Source organism: Cervus canadensis, chromosome 4, assembly GCF_019320065.1.
Source record: "Cervus canadensis isolate Bull #8, Minnesota chromosome 4, ASM1932006v1, whole genome shotgun sequence".
NCBI classification, from domain to species: domain Eukaryota; kingdom Metazoa; phylum Chordata; class Mammalia; order Artiodactyla; family Cervidae; genus Cervus; species Cervus canadensis.
In genome coordinates, this window is record NC_057389.1 from 101,987,786 (window position 1) to 102,002,854 (window position 15,069).

The following is a 15,069-nucleotide window of genomic DNA, read 5'->3' on the forward strand; positions in this document are numbered from 1 at the left end:
TTCTCTCATCCAAGAATTTGGCAATGAGCCTTTCCTCACTGCTTTTGGACACAACTTCATTATCTTCTATCATCTTTGGCAAGATCTCCCTACTTCATATGCTAGTCTCTTCAGAATCCCATCTCTGCTTTGACACCAGGGCATTTGGGATGGAGTGTATTCCAATATTCCACTGCTGCTGTCTTGCACTCTCTCGCATGGGTACAGAGGGTTTAACTGCAAGTCTTGGTGGGTAGTGCTCTCCTGGAAGGTGAAGGCAAGACTTTTACACAGAAATGGTAAAATTGGGGTTTTATTTTGCTGTTCCCCATCTCCCATAATGAATCAATCATGGTGGGGTTTTTTTTCCTACTGAGACTAAATATGCTCATCAGTCCTTCTTAAGAGATTCCAGGCAGTCATTATTAAACAATTACAGTTGTCATATAAGATGAAATTTTCTCCACTGAGACTCCTTGCAAATACCCTGTTCTTCCTGCAGATGAGTGACGCCTCTCAGAGGGTGAGGGAAACAAATCAGTCAGTGACCTCAGACTTCACTCTCACGGGCCTTTTCAACCACTCGGGGCCACATCTGGCCTTGTTCTCCCTGGTGGCTGCCATATTCACGATGGGCCTTCTAGGCAATGCAGTCCTGATCTTCCTGATCCACACAGATGCCAGGCTCCACACGTACATGTACTTTCTTCTCAGCCAGCTCTCCTTGTTGGATGTTGGCTTTCCACTGGTCACCATCCCCAAGATGGCAGCTGACTTCCTACAGGAAGAAGGCGCCATCTCCTTTGGAGGTTGTGCAGCTCAGATGTTCTTCTTGATGCTTATAGGTGTCTCTGAAGGCGTCTTGCTATCCCTCATGTCTTATGACCGCTACATTGCCGTGTGCCACCCCTTGCATTATCCTGTGCTCATGAGACGTCAGGTCTGCCTGCTCATGGTGGGCACCTCCTGGTTGTCAGGTGTGCTTGTAGCCTCCATCCAGACCTCCATCACCCTGCACTTCCCCTACTGTGCCTCACACACTGTGGACCACTTCTTCTGTGAGCTGCCTGCCCTACTCAAGCTCTCCTGTGCAGACACCTCTGCCTATGAGTTGGCGCTGTCCGTCTCTGGGGTGCTGATCTTGCTGCTGCCTCTGTCACTCGTCGCCACCTCCTACAGCCATGTGTTGGGGGCTGTTCTCCACATGCACTCAGCTGAGGCCCGACACAAGGCCTTCACCACCTGCTCCTCGCACATCACTGTGGTGGGGCTCTTTTATGGGGCAGCAGTGTTCATGTACATGGTACCAGGCACATACCACACCCCACAGCAGGACAACGTGGTCTCCCTCTTCTACAGTCTCATCACACCCACGCTCAACCCCCTAATCTATAGCCTGAGGAACCGAGAAGTTCAAATGGCTTTGGTCAAGATCCTTTTCAGAACTGGCTTCAGATCAAAGAGATGACCTCCTGAGGGATGCCCATTTGTCCCAGGGACCCTGCCTTACAGTTGAGACCCATCTTTAGTTTGCAGTCCATGTGGTTCAAGACATATTCTGACCAGCTCCCTCCTTCCTCCAAGACTTGCTTTTTCTCTTGTGGATTTAATGATCCCAATTATTTAAACAAGAGGAAGGATTTGTTTGTTTGTTTGTCTTAAACCAAAGAAAAATTTTACTACAAAACTGTCAACCCAAGAACAGAGATGGATCACAGGATCACAGCTTGTAAATTTTTCAGCCACCTATTATTATCCCACATTATCCCATTCTTACACATTTTGTACAGTGAGCAACAGATCAAATCCAACTCTTGAAATCCAAGCCCCAAAAAATGGAATCAAGGGGCTGGTGCTCTGACAATAATGTTCTGGCCACAGTCATCCTTGAGCTGATCACTCTGAGGTCATAAGTGAAGTTAAAGTCAAAGGCATGACTGGGAGCCCTTATAATGGTCTTACTGCATGAAGCACTGACCAGATAAGTGGGGTGGAGTGGAAACGTTTTATGCAGTATTACAAACCAGCAAGATGAAGCCAGAGTCTTTGCTACTGCCCTTCCCTTTGATTTCTACCCCTGCTCCTTCCAGACCCATTAAAGCTTCCGTGAAGTTACAAGAAATAGGCTTGAAGTTCAAAAGAGATAGACTTGAGATGTGTTTATTCCTCCCCAAATCAAAAATACTTTTTAGAACTGTTCCACTGTGGTAGATGTAGTGGAGGGAATATAGAAAAGAATAAGGTTCCTTGGGGCGGATTGGTTTTATTTCTTAGACACCTTATGAGTATTGACAGAAGGAATGAAAGGCTTTAAGCCATGTTCAGTGGGCGAGTTGATTTCAGATCAGGCTTAGGTTCTTCCTCTACCTTTGTCTACACCATTAACCTTGTCAGAAGCACTGGATCACTTATCTCTTCCCTCCTCTTCTTCTTCCTTCTCACACACAGTCAAGATTTCTAGAAGACGAATCAGTCTATAATAAAGTGCAAGTATTTTTAGTTTTAATAAATATTGCCAGATTGTTCTGCAGAGACTCTCACCCATCCCCAACTACATCAGCAACATTTTGAATAACTTCAAATTTCTGCCAATTTCATGAAAGAAAATTACATTTCTTGATTGTTTTACTTTCAATGTCCCTGATTTCTAGTGAGGGTGTATCTTTTCATAAGTTTTTTGACCATTCAAATTTCCTTGACTATGGATTTCCTGTTTATATCAACTCTCCAAAGAGCTGTTCTTACTGATTTGTAGAAGTTCTTTATATCTTTATATGTTATATATTAAGCAAAGATACTCTTTAAAGTGCCTTTGAATTTAAACTTTCTGGGATTTTTCATATGAAGTTTTTTTAATGGAGTCAAAATCATAAATCTTTTTACTTATTTTTATGTCTTACTTTAAAAATTCTCTCCTCCAATATATTATAAGAATATTGTTCTCAACTGTATTCTGATTATTTTAGGATATATTTGGGGGGTATAATGTGAGGCATAATTTTTCCCATGTGGCCTTCTGATTTCCCTATAATCTGCTATAAGTCTCTGCTTATATTTTGCATTTTGTCATGCTGTATCCCAGCAGAATTGCTCTTTGGTCTTCCAGCTTGCCAGTTCTCTCTTATGCTTGGCTTGCTATTGCTGCCATCAATCTGTCATAGAATTTTCATTTTAATTACCTATTGTTGGTTCTTTTATCAAGAGTAACTATTCTTGTTTCATGGATATGACCTTGTCCTTTATCACTATAAAGCTACTAAATGTACTTGTTTTAAAATCATTTTCAGGTTGTCTATTATCACTACCTCTTGAATGTGAATTTTTCCATATGTTGAATTTGTGATCACTCATGGAACTGCTTCTTACATGTTTTGTAATTCTGGGTTGGTCACTCATTTAGGGGGTTGAGAATTATCATAGATTCATCCACCACTCTGATGATCTCTTGGCAGAATGGCTTGTGGAAATGACTTCCCATCTTGGAGGTATCATGGCTTTGCCCCAGCTTTGCAATGACATGATCAGCAGCCCTTACTTATTACTGTGAATCCCTACCCTGCAATTCTTTCTTTCAAGGGTGACTCTATAACTCCTTATTTTTCCTCTATCATTACCACTTCCTTGTTTACACAAAAGTTTGTAACCATTAGAGAAACTTTTGAACATGAATTTCAATGTATAGTAATGGATTCCTAAAGTTTTTATAAGTTCCACAATACAACAACAAGAAACTAGATGAACTAAAAATTCATCAATTATTTAGAACTTTTCAAAAGTGATGGATGAAAAGAAGTTTCAATAAACTAAACTTCAAGAGGGATAATCTTTTCATAGGTGAGTGAAGACTAGCAGCCTCTTTAATACTGGGAGGAGTTTCATGGAGAGATTCTGCTGAGACAGAAGAAAATTTCCCAATGTTTAAAGATAACATGTGTGCTGTCATGATCATTACTATTGATTGGAATCTTGGATTCCAAACACAGAAATAAGTCCCTCAGTCTGGCTATTTTCTCCCAAGAAAATTTTGCTGAGTAAAGAGTAGTGAGAATGGAGCTGAAAGCAAACACAAAATTCACAGTGGAGATGAATCCAAAAGCAATCTGAAATCATTTTAACATTTTAACCCAATCTGCTGCCACCCCAAATCTTCCTATGATCAAAGGGATCATCTGCTTAGCAGTGGGGGAAAGATTGGAGTCAGGATGAAAGGCACAGAGATATCTCACAGCCTTATTTTAAAACACAGGTAAAATGTTCAAAGAGACAACCTAAGTGTCCAACAACAAATGGATGAACTAATGTGGCAGAAAGCAAAGAGGAACTAAAGAGCCTCTTGATGAAAGTGAAAGAGGTGAGTGAAAAAGCTGGCTTAAAACTCAACATTCAAAGAAGTAAGATCATGGCATCTGGTCCCATAATTTCACAGCAAATAGAAGAGGAAACAATGGAAACGACGACAGGTTCTATTTTCTTGGGCTCCAAAATCACTGCAGATAGTAACTGCAGCCATGAAATTAAAAGATTCCTGCTCCTTGGAAGAAAAACTGTGACAAACCTAGACAGCATATTAAAAAACAGAGATATTACTTTACTGACAAAGGTCTGTCTAGTTAAAACTATGGTTTTTCCAGTAGTCATGTATGGATGTGAGAGTTGGACCATAAAGAAAGCTGAGTGCTGAAGAATTGATGCTTTTGAACTGTGGTGTTGTAGAAGACTCTTGAGAGTCCCTTGGACTGCAAAGAGATCCAACCAGTCAATCCTAAAGAAAATCAACCCTGAATATTCATTGGAAGAACTGATGCTGAAGCTGAAACTCCAATACTTTGGCCACCTGATGAGAAGAACTGACTCCTTAGAAAAGACACTGATGCTGGGAAAGATTGAAGGCAGGAGGAGAAGGGGACGACAGAGGATGAGATGGTTGGATGGCATCACCAACTCAATGGACATGAGTTTGAGCAAGCTCCGGAAGTTGGTGATGGACAGGGAAGCCTGGCATGCTGTAGTCCATGGGGTCACCAAGAGTTGGATACAATTGAGCAACTAAACTGAAACTGAAATATGTGGTATATACATACAATAGAGTACTACTCAAACATAAAAAGAAGAATGAAATTTTACCATTTGCAGCAACATGGATGGTTGCAATAACTTGTTTTAAGTTATTAACTGTATACAGTATGTGGTATGGGTTCCCAGGTGGCACAGTGGTAAAGATCCACCTGCCAAAGCAGGAGATGCAAGAGACATGGGTTTGAATCCTAGAGAGTGAAAATTCCATAGAGTAGGAAACGGCAACCCTCTCCAGTATTCTTGCCTGAAAAATCCCATGGACAGAGGAGCCTGGTGGGCTACAGTCCATGGAGTCGCAAAGAGTCAGACATGGCTTAGCGACTGAGCACACAATATGTGGTATAAAAGTAATCTAAGGACAAATGTGATAAATGAAGAATACCTATTGAATTCACCGTAGTGATCATTTCAAAAAATAAATCCAAGAGATGTACCTAAAAACATAAAAGAGGAGATAAATAGAAAAAAAATTTTAATGTTCAATTAATTGAAAAAAGGCCAAAAAGGAAATAATAACAGATGATACAAATAGAAAGCAGAGAGCAACATATTCAACATAATGCTTATTTTTTTGCAGGTTACATCAATATTTAGTAAAACAGATCCATATGATGGGTTATAGATCAAGTCTCAATGAATTCCAAATGACTGAGATCACTACCAGTATAATCTCTAACTATGACATAAATAATTAGAAATTAATCAAATGGTTAATTAGAAAAATCTCCAAATCTGTGGAAATTAAATAATACATTGCTTAAAAACAGAACAGGGACTTCCCCAGTGGTCCAGCGGTTAAGAATCCACCTTGCAATGCAGGGGATGTGTGTTCAGTTCCTGGTCTGGAACTATGACCCCACATCCCACAGAACAACTAAGCCTGCAGGCCACAACTAGAGAGCCTGTGCACCACAAGGGAAGATCCTGCAGGCTGCAGTCAAGTCCTGACACAGTCAAATAAATCAGTATCAGTTCAGTTGCTCAGTCATGTCCAACTCTTTGTGACCCCATGAACCACAGCACGCCAGACCTCCCTGTCCATCACCACCTCCCAGAGACCACCCAAACCCATGTCCATCGAGTCAGTGATGCCATCCAACCATCTCATCCTCTATCATCCCCTTCTCCTCCTGCCCCCAATCCGTCCCAGCATCAGGGTCTTTTCAAATGAGTCAACTCTTCACATCAGGTGGCGAAAGTATTGGAGTTTCAGCTTCAGCATCAGTCCTTCCAGTGAATACTCACGACTGATTTCCTTTAGGATGGACTGGTTGGATCTGCTTGCAGTCCAAAGGACTCTTAAAGTCTTCTCCTACACCACAGTTCAAAAGCATCAATTCTTCAGCACTCAGCTTTCTTTATAGTTCAACTCTCACATCCATACATAAGCACTGGAAAAACCATAGCCTTGACTAGATGGACCTTTGTTGACAAAGTAATGTCTCTGTTTTTTTAATATGCTGTCTAGGTTGGTCATAACTTTCCTTCCAAGGAGTAAGCGTCTTTTAATTTTGTGGCTGCAATCACCATCTGCAGTGATTTTGGTGCCCAGAAAAATAAATCAGCCACTGTTTCCCCCATTTTTTGCCATGAAGTGATGGGACCAGATGTCATGATCTTAGTTTTCTGAATGTTGAGCTTTAAGCCAACTTTTTCACTCTCCTCTTTCATATTCATCAAGAGGCTCTTTAGTTTTTCTTCACTTTCTGCCATAAGGGTGGTGTCATCTCCATATCTGAGGTTATTGATATTTCTCCCGGCAATCTTGATTTCAGCTTGTGCTTCCTCTAGCCCAGCATTTCTCATGAGGTACTCTGCATATAAGTTGAGTAAGCAGGGTGACAATATACAACCTTGATGCACTCCTTTTCCTATTTGGAACCAGTCTGTTGTTCCATGTCCAGTTCTAACTGTTGCTTCCTGACCTGCATACAGGTTTCTCAAGAGGAAGGTCAAGTGGTGTGGTATTCCCATCTCTTTCAGAGTTTTCCACAGTTCATTGTGATCCACACAGTCGAAGGCTTTGGCTTAGTCAATAAAGCAGAAATAGATGTTTTTTTGGAACTCTCTAGCTTTTTCAATGATCCAGCAGATATTGGCAATTTGATCTTTGGTTCCTCTGCCTTTTCTAAAACCAACTTGAACATCTGGAGATTCACAGTTCACATATTGCTGAAGCTTCGTGTGGAGAATTTTAAGCATTACTTTACTAGCGTGTGAGATGAGTGCAATTGTGTGGTAGTTTGAGCATTCTTTGGCATTATCCTTCTTTGGGATTGGAATGAAAACTGACCTTTTCCAGTCCTGTGGCCACTGCTGAGTTTTCCAAGTTTGCTGGCATATTGAGTGCAGCACTTTCACAGCATCATCATCTTTAAAATAAATAAATATCTTTAAAAACAAAAACAACAATTCATGGGTCAGAAAAAGAATCATATGAAAAATAATTTTTAATTTAATTATAACAAAAACAATATATCAAAATGTATGAGATTCTCATTAAAGCAGAGCTTAGATATGAGTTTATAGTTTTGGATAGATACATGGAAGAATAAGAAAGATTGAAAAACATTGATCTAAGTGTCTATATATTTTTAAAAAAGGTCAAGTTAAACTTAAAGTAAGAGTGTATGCTCAGTGTCCGACTCTTTGCAGCCCCATGGACTGTAGCCCTCCAGGCTCCTCCGCCCATGGGATTTGCATGTGAAGTTGCCATTTCCTGCTCCATAAAGTAAGTAGAGGCAGTACAAAATAAAGATAACAGCATGAATCAATAAAGTATGTGGGAGGCAAGCAGTCCTAGTTTATAGAGAAAATTTATAAAGCTAAAAAATGGTTTCTTTAAAAGAGTAATAAGATAAATAACTCAACAATATACTGACCAAGAAAACAGAAAGAGAAAACACAAATTACCGATACCAGTAATGAAAGAGAGGCCATCATTACAGCTCCTCCAGACATAAACTGTGTAATATTAATAAAGTTCTTCCAATAATGTTAAGTAGATAAATTTTATTTATTTATTTATTTATTATTGAAGTATAGTTGATTTACAATATTGTGTTAGTTTTGGGTATGCAACAAAGTTATGTGTACATATTAAACCTCTTTGACCAAAAAAGTTCATTCCTGTTTTCCCATAAGATGTTATAGGAAAACTCAAAATAACTTTTTGGCCAACCCAATATACATATAACTCAGAATATTTTCAGTTATAATTTATTACAGGATCTTGAGTATAGTTTCCTGTGCTATACACACAGGACCTTTTTTGTTTTGTTTTTTAATTTTAATTGGAGGCAATTACTTTACAATATTGTGGTGGTCTTTGCCATAAATCAATATGAATCAGTCATGGGTGTACATGTGTCCCACCATTCTGAATCCCTTCGCACCTCCCTCCCCATCCCATACCTCTGGGCTGTTCCAGAGCACCGGTTTTAAGTGCCCTGTTTCATGCATCGAACTAGGACTGGTCATCTCTTTTACATACGGTAATATACATGTTTCAGTGCTATTCTCTCACACTGTTCCATTCTCGCCTTCTCCCACATAGTCCAAAACTCTGTTCTTTAGATCTGTGTCTCTTTTGCTGCCTTGCATATAGGATCGTCATTACCGTCTTTCTAAATTCCATACATATGCATTAATATACTGTATTGGTGTTTCTCTTTTGACTTACTTCACTCTGTATAATGGGCTCCAGTTTCATCCACCTCATTAGAACTGACTCAAATGTGTTCTCTTTTATAGTTGACTAATATTCCATTATGTATATGTGCACAACTTCCTTATCCATTCGTCTGCCAATGGACATCTAGGTTGCTTCCATGTTCTGGCTATTGTAAACAGTGCTGCGATGAACATTGGGGTACACGCATCTCTTTCAATTCTGATTTCCTCAGTGTGTATGCCCAGAAGTGGTATTGCTGGGTCATAAGGCAGTTCTATTTCCAGTTTTTTTTGTTTGTTTGTTTGTTTTTTTATTTCCAGTTTTTTAAGGAATCTCCACACTGTTCTCCATAGTGGCTGTACTAGTTGGCATTCCCACCAACAGTGTAAGAGGGTTCCCTTTTCTCCACACCCTCTCCAGCATTTATTGTTTGTAGACTTTTTTGTGTCAGCCATTCTGACTGGTGTGAGATGGTACCTCATTGTGGTTTTGATTTGCATTTCTCTGATAATGAGTGATGTTGAGCATCTTTCCATGTGTTTGTTAGCCAATCTGTAAGCCTTCTTTGGAGAAATGTCTTTGGCTCATTTTTTGATTGGGTCGTTTATTTTTCTGGTATTGAGCTGCATGAGTTGCTTGTATATTTTGGAGATTAATTCTTTGTCAGTTTTTTCATTTGCTATTATTTTCTCCCATTCTGAGGACTGCCTTTTCACCTTGCTTATAGCTTCCTTTGTTGTTCAAAAGCTTTTAAGTTTAATTAGGTCCCATTTGCTTATTTTTGTTTTTATTTACATTACTCCAGGAGGTGGGTCATAGAGGATCTTGCTGTGATTTATGTCAGAGAGTGTTCTGCCTATGTTTTCCCCTTAGAGTTTTATAGTTTCTGGTCTGACATTTAGATCTTTGTCTATTCATCATTATCCACTTTGAGTTTATTTTTGTGTATGGTGTTAAAAAGTATTCTAGTTTCATTCTTTTACAGGTGATTGACTAGTTTTCCCAGAACCACTTGTTAAAGAGATTGTCTTTCCTCCATTGTATATTTTTGCCTTCTTGATCAAAGATAAGGTGCCTATACATAAATGGGTTTATCTCTGGGCTTTCTATTTTGTTCTATTGATCTATATTTCTGTCCTTGTGCCAATACCATACTGTCTTGATGACTTTAGTTTTGTAGTATAGTCCAAAGTCAAGCAGGTTGATACCTCCAGTTCCATTCTTCTTTCTGAAGATTGCTTTGGCTATTCAAGGTTTTTTGTGTTTCCATACAAATTGTGAAATTATTTGTTCAGTTCTGTGAAAAATACCATTGGTAGCTTGATAGGGATTTCATTGAATCTATAGATTGCTTTGGGTCATATACTCATTTTCACTATATTGATCCTTCCAATCCACAAATATGGTATATTTCTCCATCTATTTGTGTCATCTTTGATTTCTTTCATCAGTGTTTTATAGTTTTCTATATATAGGTCTTTTGTTTCTTTTGGTAACTTTATGCCTAAGTACTTTATTATTTTCATTGCAATGGTGAATTGGTTTGTTTCCTTAATGTCTCTTTCTGCTTTCTCATTGTTAGTGTATAGGAATGCAAGGGATTTCTGTGTATTAATTTTATATCCTTCAACTTTACTATATTCATTGATTAGCTCTAGTAATTTTCCAGTAGTGTCTTTAGGTTTTTCTGTGCAGATCATGTCATCTGCAAACAGTGAGAGTTTTATTTTTCTTTTCCAATCTGGATTCCTTTTATTTCTTTTTCTTCTCTGATTGCTGTGACTAGGACTTCCAAAACTATGTTGAATAGTAGTGGTGAGAGTAGACACACTTATATTTTTCCTGATTTTAGACGAAATGCTTTCAAATTTTCACCATTGAGGATAACATTTGCTGTGGGTTTGTCATATATGGCTTTTATTATGTTGAGGTATGTTCCTTCTACGCCTGCTTTCTGGAGAGTTTTTATCATAAATGGGTGTTGAATCTTGTCAAAGGCTTTCTCTGCATCTATTGAGATAATCACATGGTTTTTATCTTTCAATTTGTTAATATGGTGTATCACATTGATTGATTTGTGAATATTTAGGAGCTTGCTGTTTATCTATTTTATATGTAGTAGTTTGTATCTGTTAATCCCAAAACTCCTAATTTATCTCTCCTCCACCTCCTTTCTCCTTTGATAACCTTTGTTTTCTATGTCTATAAGTCTGTTTCTCTTTTATAAATAAGTTCATTTGTGTCATATTTTAGATTTCACATATAAGTGACATCATATGGTATTGATTTTTCTCTTTCTAATTACTTCAATATTAATCTCTAGGTTCATCTGTGTAGCTGCAAATAGTATTATTTCATTCTTTTTATGACTGAATAATATTCCATTGTGTATATATACCACTTTATCCATTCTTCTGTCAGTGGACATTTAAGTTGCATCCACATCTTGGCTAGTGTAAATAGTGCTGCTATGAACATTGGGATCCAATTTGTGTTCCCACCAACAGAGTAGGAGAGTTCTCTTTTTCCACAACCTCTCTGGCATGTTATTTGCAGAATTTTTAATGATGACCATTCTAACTAGCGTGAAGTGATACCTAGCCGTAATCTTGATTTGCATTTCTCCAATAATTAGCGATGTTTAGCATCTTTTCAGGTGCCTATTGGCCATCTGTATGTTTTTGGTAAAATTTATTTAAATTTTTTAAAAATCTGACATAAGATATAGAAAACTTGAATTGCTCTATATGCTTCCGAAAATATGAGGAAGAAATAATACCAATCTTACACAAATGCATCCAGTAAAAAAAAAGGGAGGGGTGGGACACACTAACTCATTTTATGAAACCAGAAAAATCCTGATAATAAAAGCTGACAAGGACACTGCAGGAAAATAAAATTTAAAATTCAATATTCACATGAGCATAGATGAAAGTTTTAAATAATTACAAACACAATCCAGCCATATATTAAAAGGTTAATACACTATAGCCATGTGAGGTTTATTTCAAGAATGAAAGTATGGTTTAATATTTGGAAATCAAACACTATAATTCAACACATGGAGAGAATAAATGAGAAACATGTGTTATCATCTCATAGATGTAGGAAAAGCATTCAACAAAATTCAATACCCACTCCTCTTTAAAAACAAAAACAAAGTAAAAACAATTCTCATACCAGGAATAGCAGTGAACTTCTTAAATCTGATAAAGGACAGATTTTTTTAAAACATATTTAACATCAAACAATGTGAAAAACTGAGTTATTTCCTCTTTACATTGGGAAGAAAAGAATGTCTGCTCTCATTTATATTTAACATTGTTCTGGAGGTTCTAGACAGAAAAAGAAAGTGATTAAAAATTAAACTGCTTTTGTTTGCAGACAACCTGATTGTGTACATAGAAACTCCCCCCCAAAAAAAAAAAATCTACAAGCAACTGGAACTAATAAGTGAATACAGCAAAGTTGTAGGAGACAAGGAAGCCTGGCATGCTGCAGTCCATGGGGTCTCAAGAAGCTGGACACTACTTAGCTACTGAACAACAAGGAGACAATGTTAGTCTATTAAAACATCAATTGTATGTTCTCTTCTGGCAGTAAACAATAGGAGGGGGAAAAAACTTTATCAAAAGACACAATATGACATCTTAAAAACAATACTACTTACAACAAAAATATAAAATACCAGCAACAAAGCTAATGAAATATGTGCAAGACCACTACACTGAAAACTGCTAAGCTTTTTAGAATAAACTATTTTAAAAATAAATGAGGGGATATACCATTTCCTATATAAGAAGACTCAACGTGGTTTAAAATGACAACCCTCTCAAAATTAATTTCTAGAGCCAAAGCAACCCCTCACCTAATTCCCACCAGGATTTTAATAGAAATTCACAAACTGAACCTAAAATTTTTATAGAAATTTCAATGACCATGAATAAAATAAGGCAATCTTGAAAGAGATGAAGTTGGAGGACTCACATTATCTAATTTCCAAGCTTACTACAAATTTACAAAAGTTAAGACATTTTTTCACAAATATTAGAAGAGACAAATATATCCAAGAACAGAATGGAAGGACTTTTCTGGTGGTCCAGTGGCTAAGACTCTGCTCTCCTCAGTCAGGGAACTAGATTCCACATGCTGCAATGAAAGATCCCTCATATCACAGCTAAGACCCAGCACGGCCAAATGAATAAACAAATCAATTTTTAAAAATAGAATAGAGAATCCAGAGATAGCCCCATGCATGTACAGTCAATTGGTCTTCTACAAAAGCTCTATAGTTAAGGGATAGGAAAGTCTTTTCAACAAAGTGGCTAGACTTTGAAAGAAACCAGACACAAAAGAGTACACAACCATTCAATTTATTGAAGTTTCCCAAAAAAATTAAAATTCTGATCTACAATGGTAAACACCATAATAGTGGTTGTTCTGGTGATGGTAGGATGGGCTTGACTAGAAAGAAGGCAAGAGAGAGGCTTCTGGGGCAATGGGAATGTTCTGTATCTTGATTTGGGTAATAACACAGATAAATACATTTGTCTAATTTTAGCAAGCTTAAGTTCAGAGCATTTTACATATATAAACGATACCTTAAAAAATTGAAGGATGGAGGAAAAGACAGTAGGAATGGCAGGTCAAAGACAAAGAGCCATAAAATGAAATAACACATTGGTGCTTGGACAAAGTCTCCGTTCAAAGCGTCTGGAGCTTCACAGGGAGGGCGTGAGGATGAGGTGGCCGTGAGACAAGCTGCAGTGGTTGAAACCATCACTGAGGTGTCTTTCAAACACAGCAGATAAATTTGTTCTTCAATCCCACTTGGGCTCCCCTGATAGCTCAACTGGTAAAGGACCCGCCTGCAATGCAGGAGACACAGGAGATGCGCGTTCAATCCCTGAGTCAAGTCAGGAAGATGCCCCTGGAGGATGGAAAGGGAAACCCACTCCAGTACTTTTGCCTGAAAAATCCCATGGACAGAGGAGCCAGCAGAGCTACACTCCAAAGGGTTGCAAAGAGTTAGACATGACTGAGCGACTCAGCACAACCCCATTTACATTGATGCCCAACTCTTCTGTGGCGTGTATTCCAAATGGCTTGGGGGTGATAGTGTTTCAAAAATCAAGTACCCTAGGTCATTTAGGAAGACTCTCTGGGGCATATTTCACCACTGGGCATTGAGCCAGGCCCAGCTATTTCTTTCCTCAAGAATCAAAGCTGGGCAGTGCCTGCCCCTACTCTGAAACTTCCCAGGAGAATCTGAAAGTAATTGCAATCAAGGGATTAAAAAAAAAAAAAAAATGAAGCAGAGTTTTGTCCCAAAGCACAAATGGAAACCCACAAAATTGAAATCAATAAATGTTTAAAGAAATGACAACCAAGTGAAATGTTACATCAACTTCACTCATTGTTGGCTTTGCTATCTATAAAAATGTCATTGCACCTACTCATATAAAAACCTGCACACAAGAAAGATAAATACTGTAAGATTTCAATCATTTGTGAAACTTAAAAATATCAAATTTATTGAAACAGAGTAAAATGGTGGTTGCCAGATTGGAAGGCAAAGAAAGAGGAAATGTTGGTTAAAAGGTGCAACTTTCAGTTGTAAGACAAATAAGTTCCAAGGATCTAACATATAGCATGGTGACTGCAGTAAGTACGACTATATTATACCTGTGATTTGCTAAGAGAATAGGTCTTAAGCATTCTCACCACGGGAAAAAAAGAAAAAGATAGCTATGTGAAGTGATGACTGTGTTACTTAACTTGCTTGTAATAATCATTTCACAGTGTACATGTGTGTGAGCTAAGTTGCTTCAGTTGTGTCCCACTCTTTGCGAACTCACAGATTGCAGCACGCCAGGCTTCCCTGTCCTTTGCTATCTTCCACAGTTTGCTCAGACTCATGTCCATTGATTCAGTGATGCAATCCAACCATCTCATTCTCTATCGACCCCTGTAGTAGAGATACATAATTTATGGGTAAGCATAGATATATGGTTCACATGCTTTTACTTGTAAAATCTGTGTCAAAAAATTATAGCGGCCATATCTAGGGATGGGAGCCATGGTGGGATCTTGAGCAAGAGATGGGCACCATTAACTTGCCACCATTAACCCAGAAGCACCAACTGAATTCTGCCATTTCTAGGGCACTTGAGGCATGTTCTCCCCAAGATATGTGCCTTGGAGATAGATGTCTCTCGCTACGCCAGGCCTTGCAGAAGTGAAGGAGAAGGAAAAAGAAAGAAATGCTGGGTGTTGTTCTCTTTCCCCAGGCTGCTACATCCAGGAGTGGTTCCCTTTGGGGAAAATATTATTTGCCATCT

The 15,069-nt window shown here is 38.3% G+C and overlaps 1 protein-coding gene across 1 annotated transcript; it reads left to right on the top strand.

Annotated features, from left to right (window-relative positions):
* Window positions 1–481: 481 nt before the first annotated feature.
* LOC122441018 (olfactory receptor 2Z1-like) lies at window positions 482–1,447 on the top strand. Its single transcript, XM_043467646.1, has one exon. The coding sequence runs from the start codon at window positions 482–484 to the stop codon at window positions 1,445–1,447; it is 966 nt and encodes a 321-aa protein (XP_043323581.1).
* The last annotated feature ends 13,622 nt before the right edge of the window (window positions 1,448–15,069 follow it).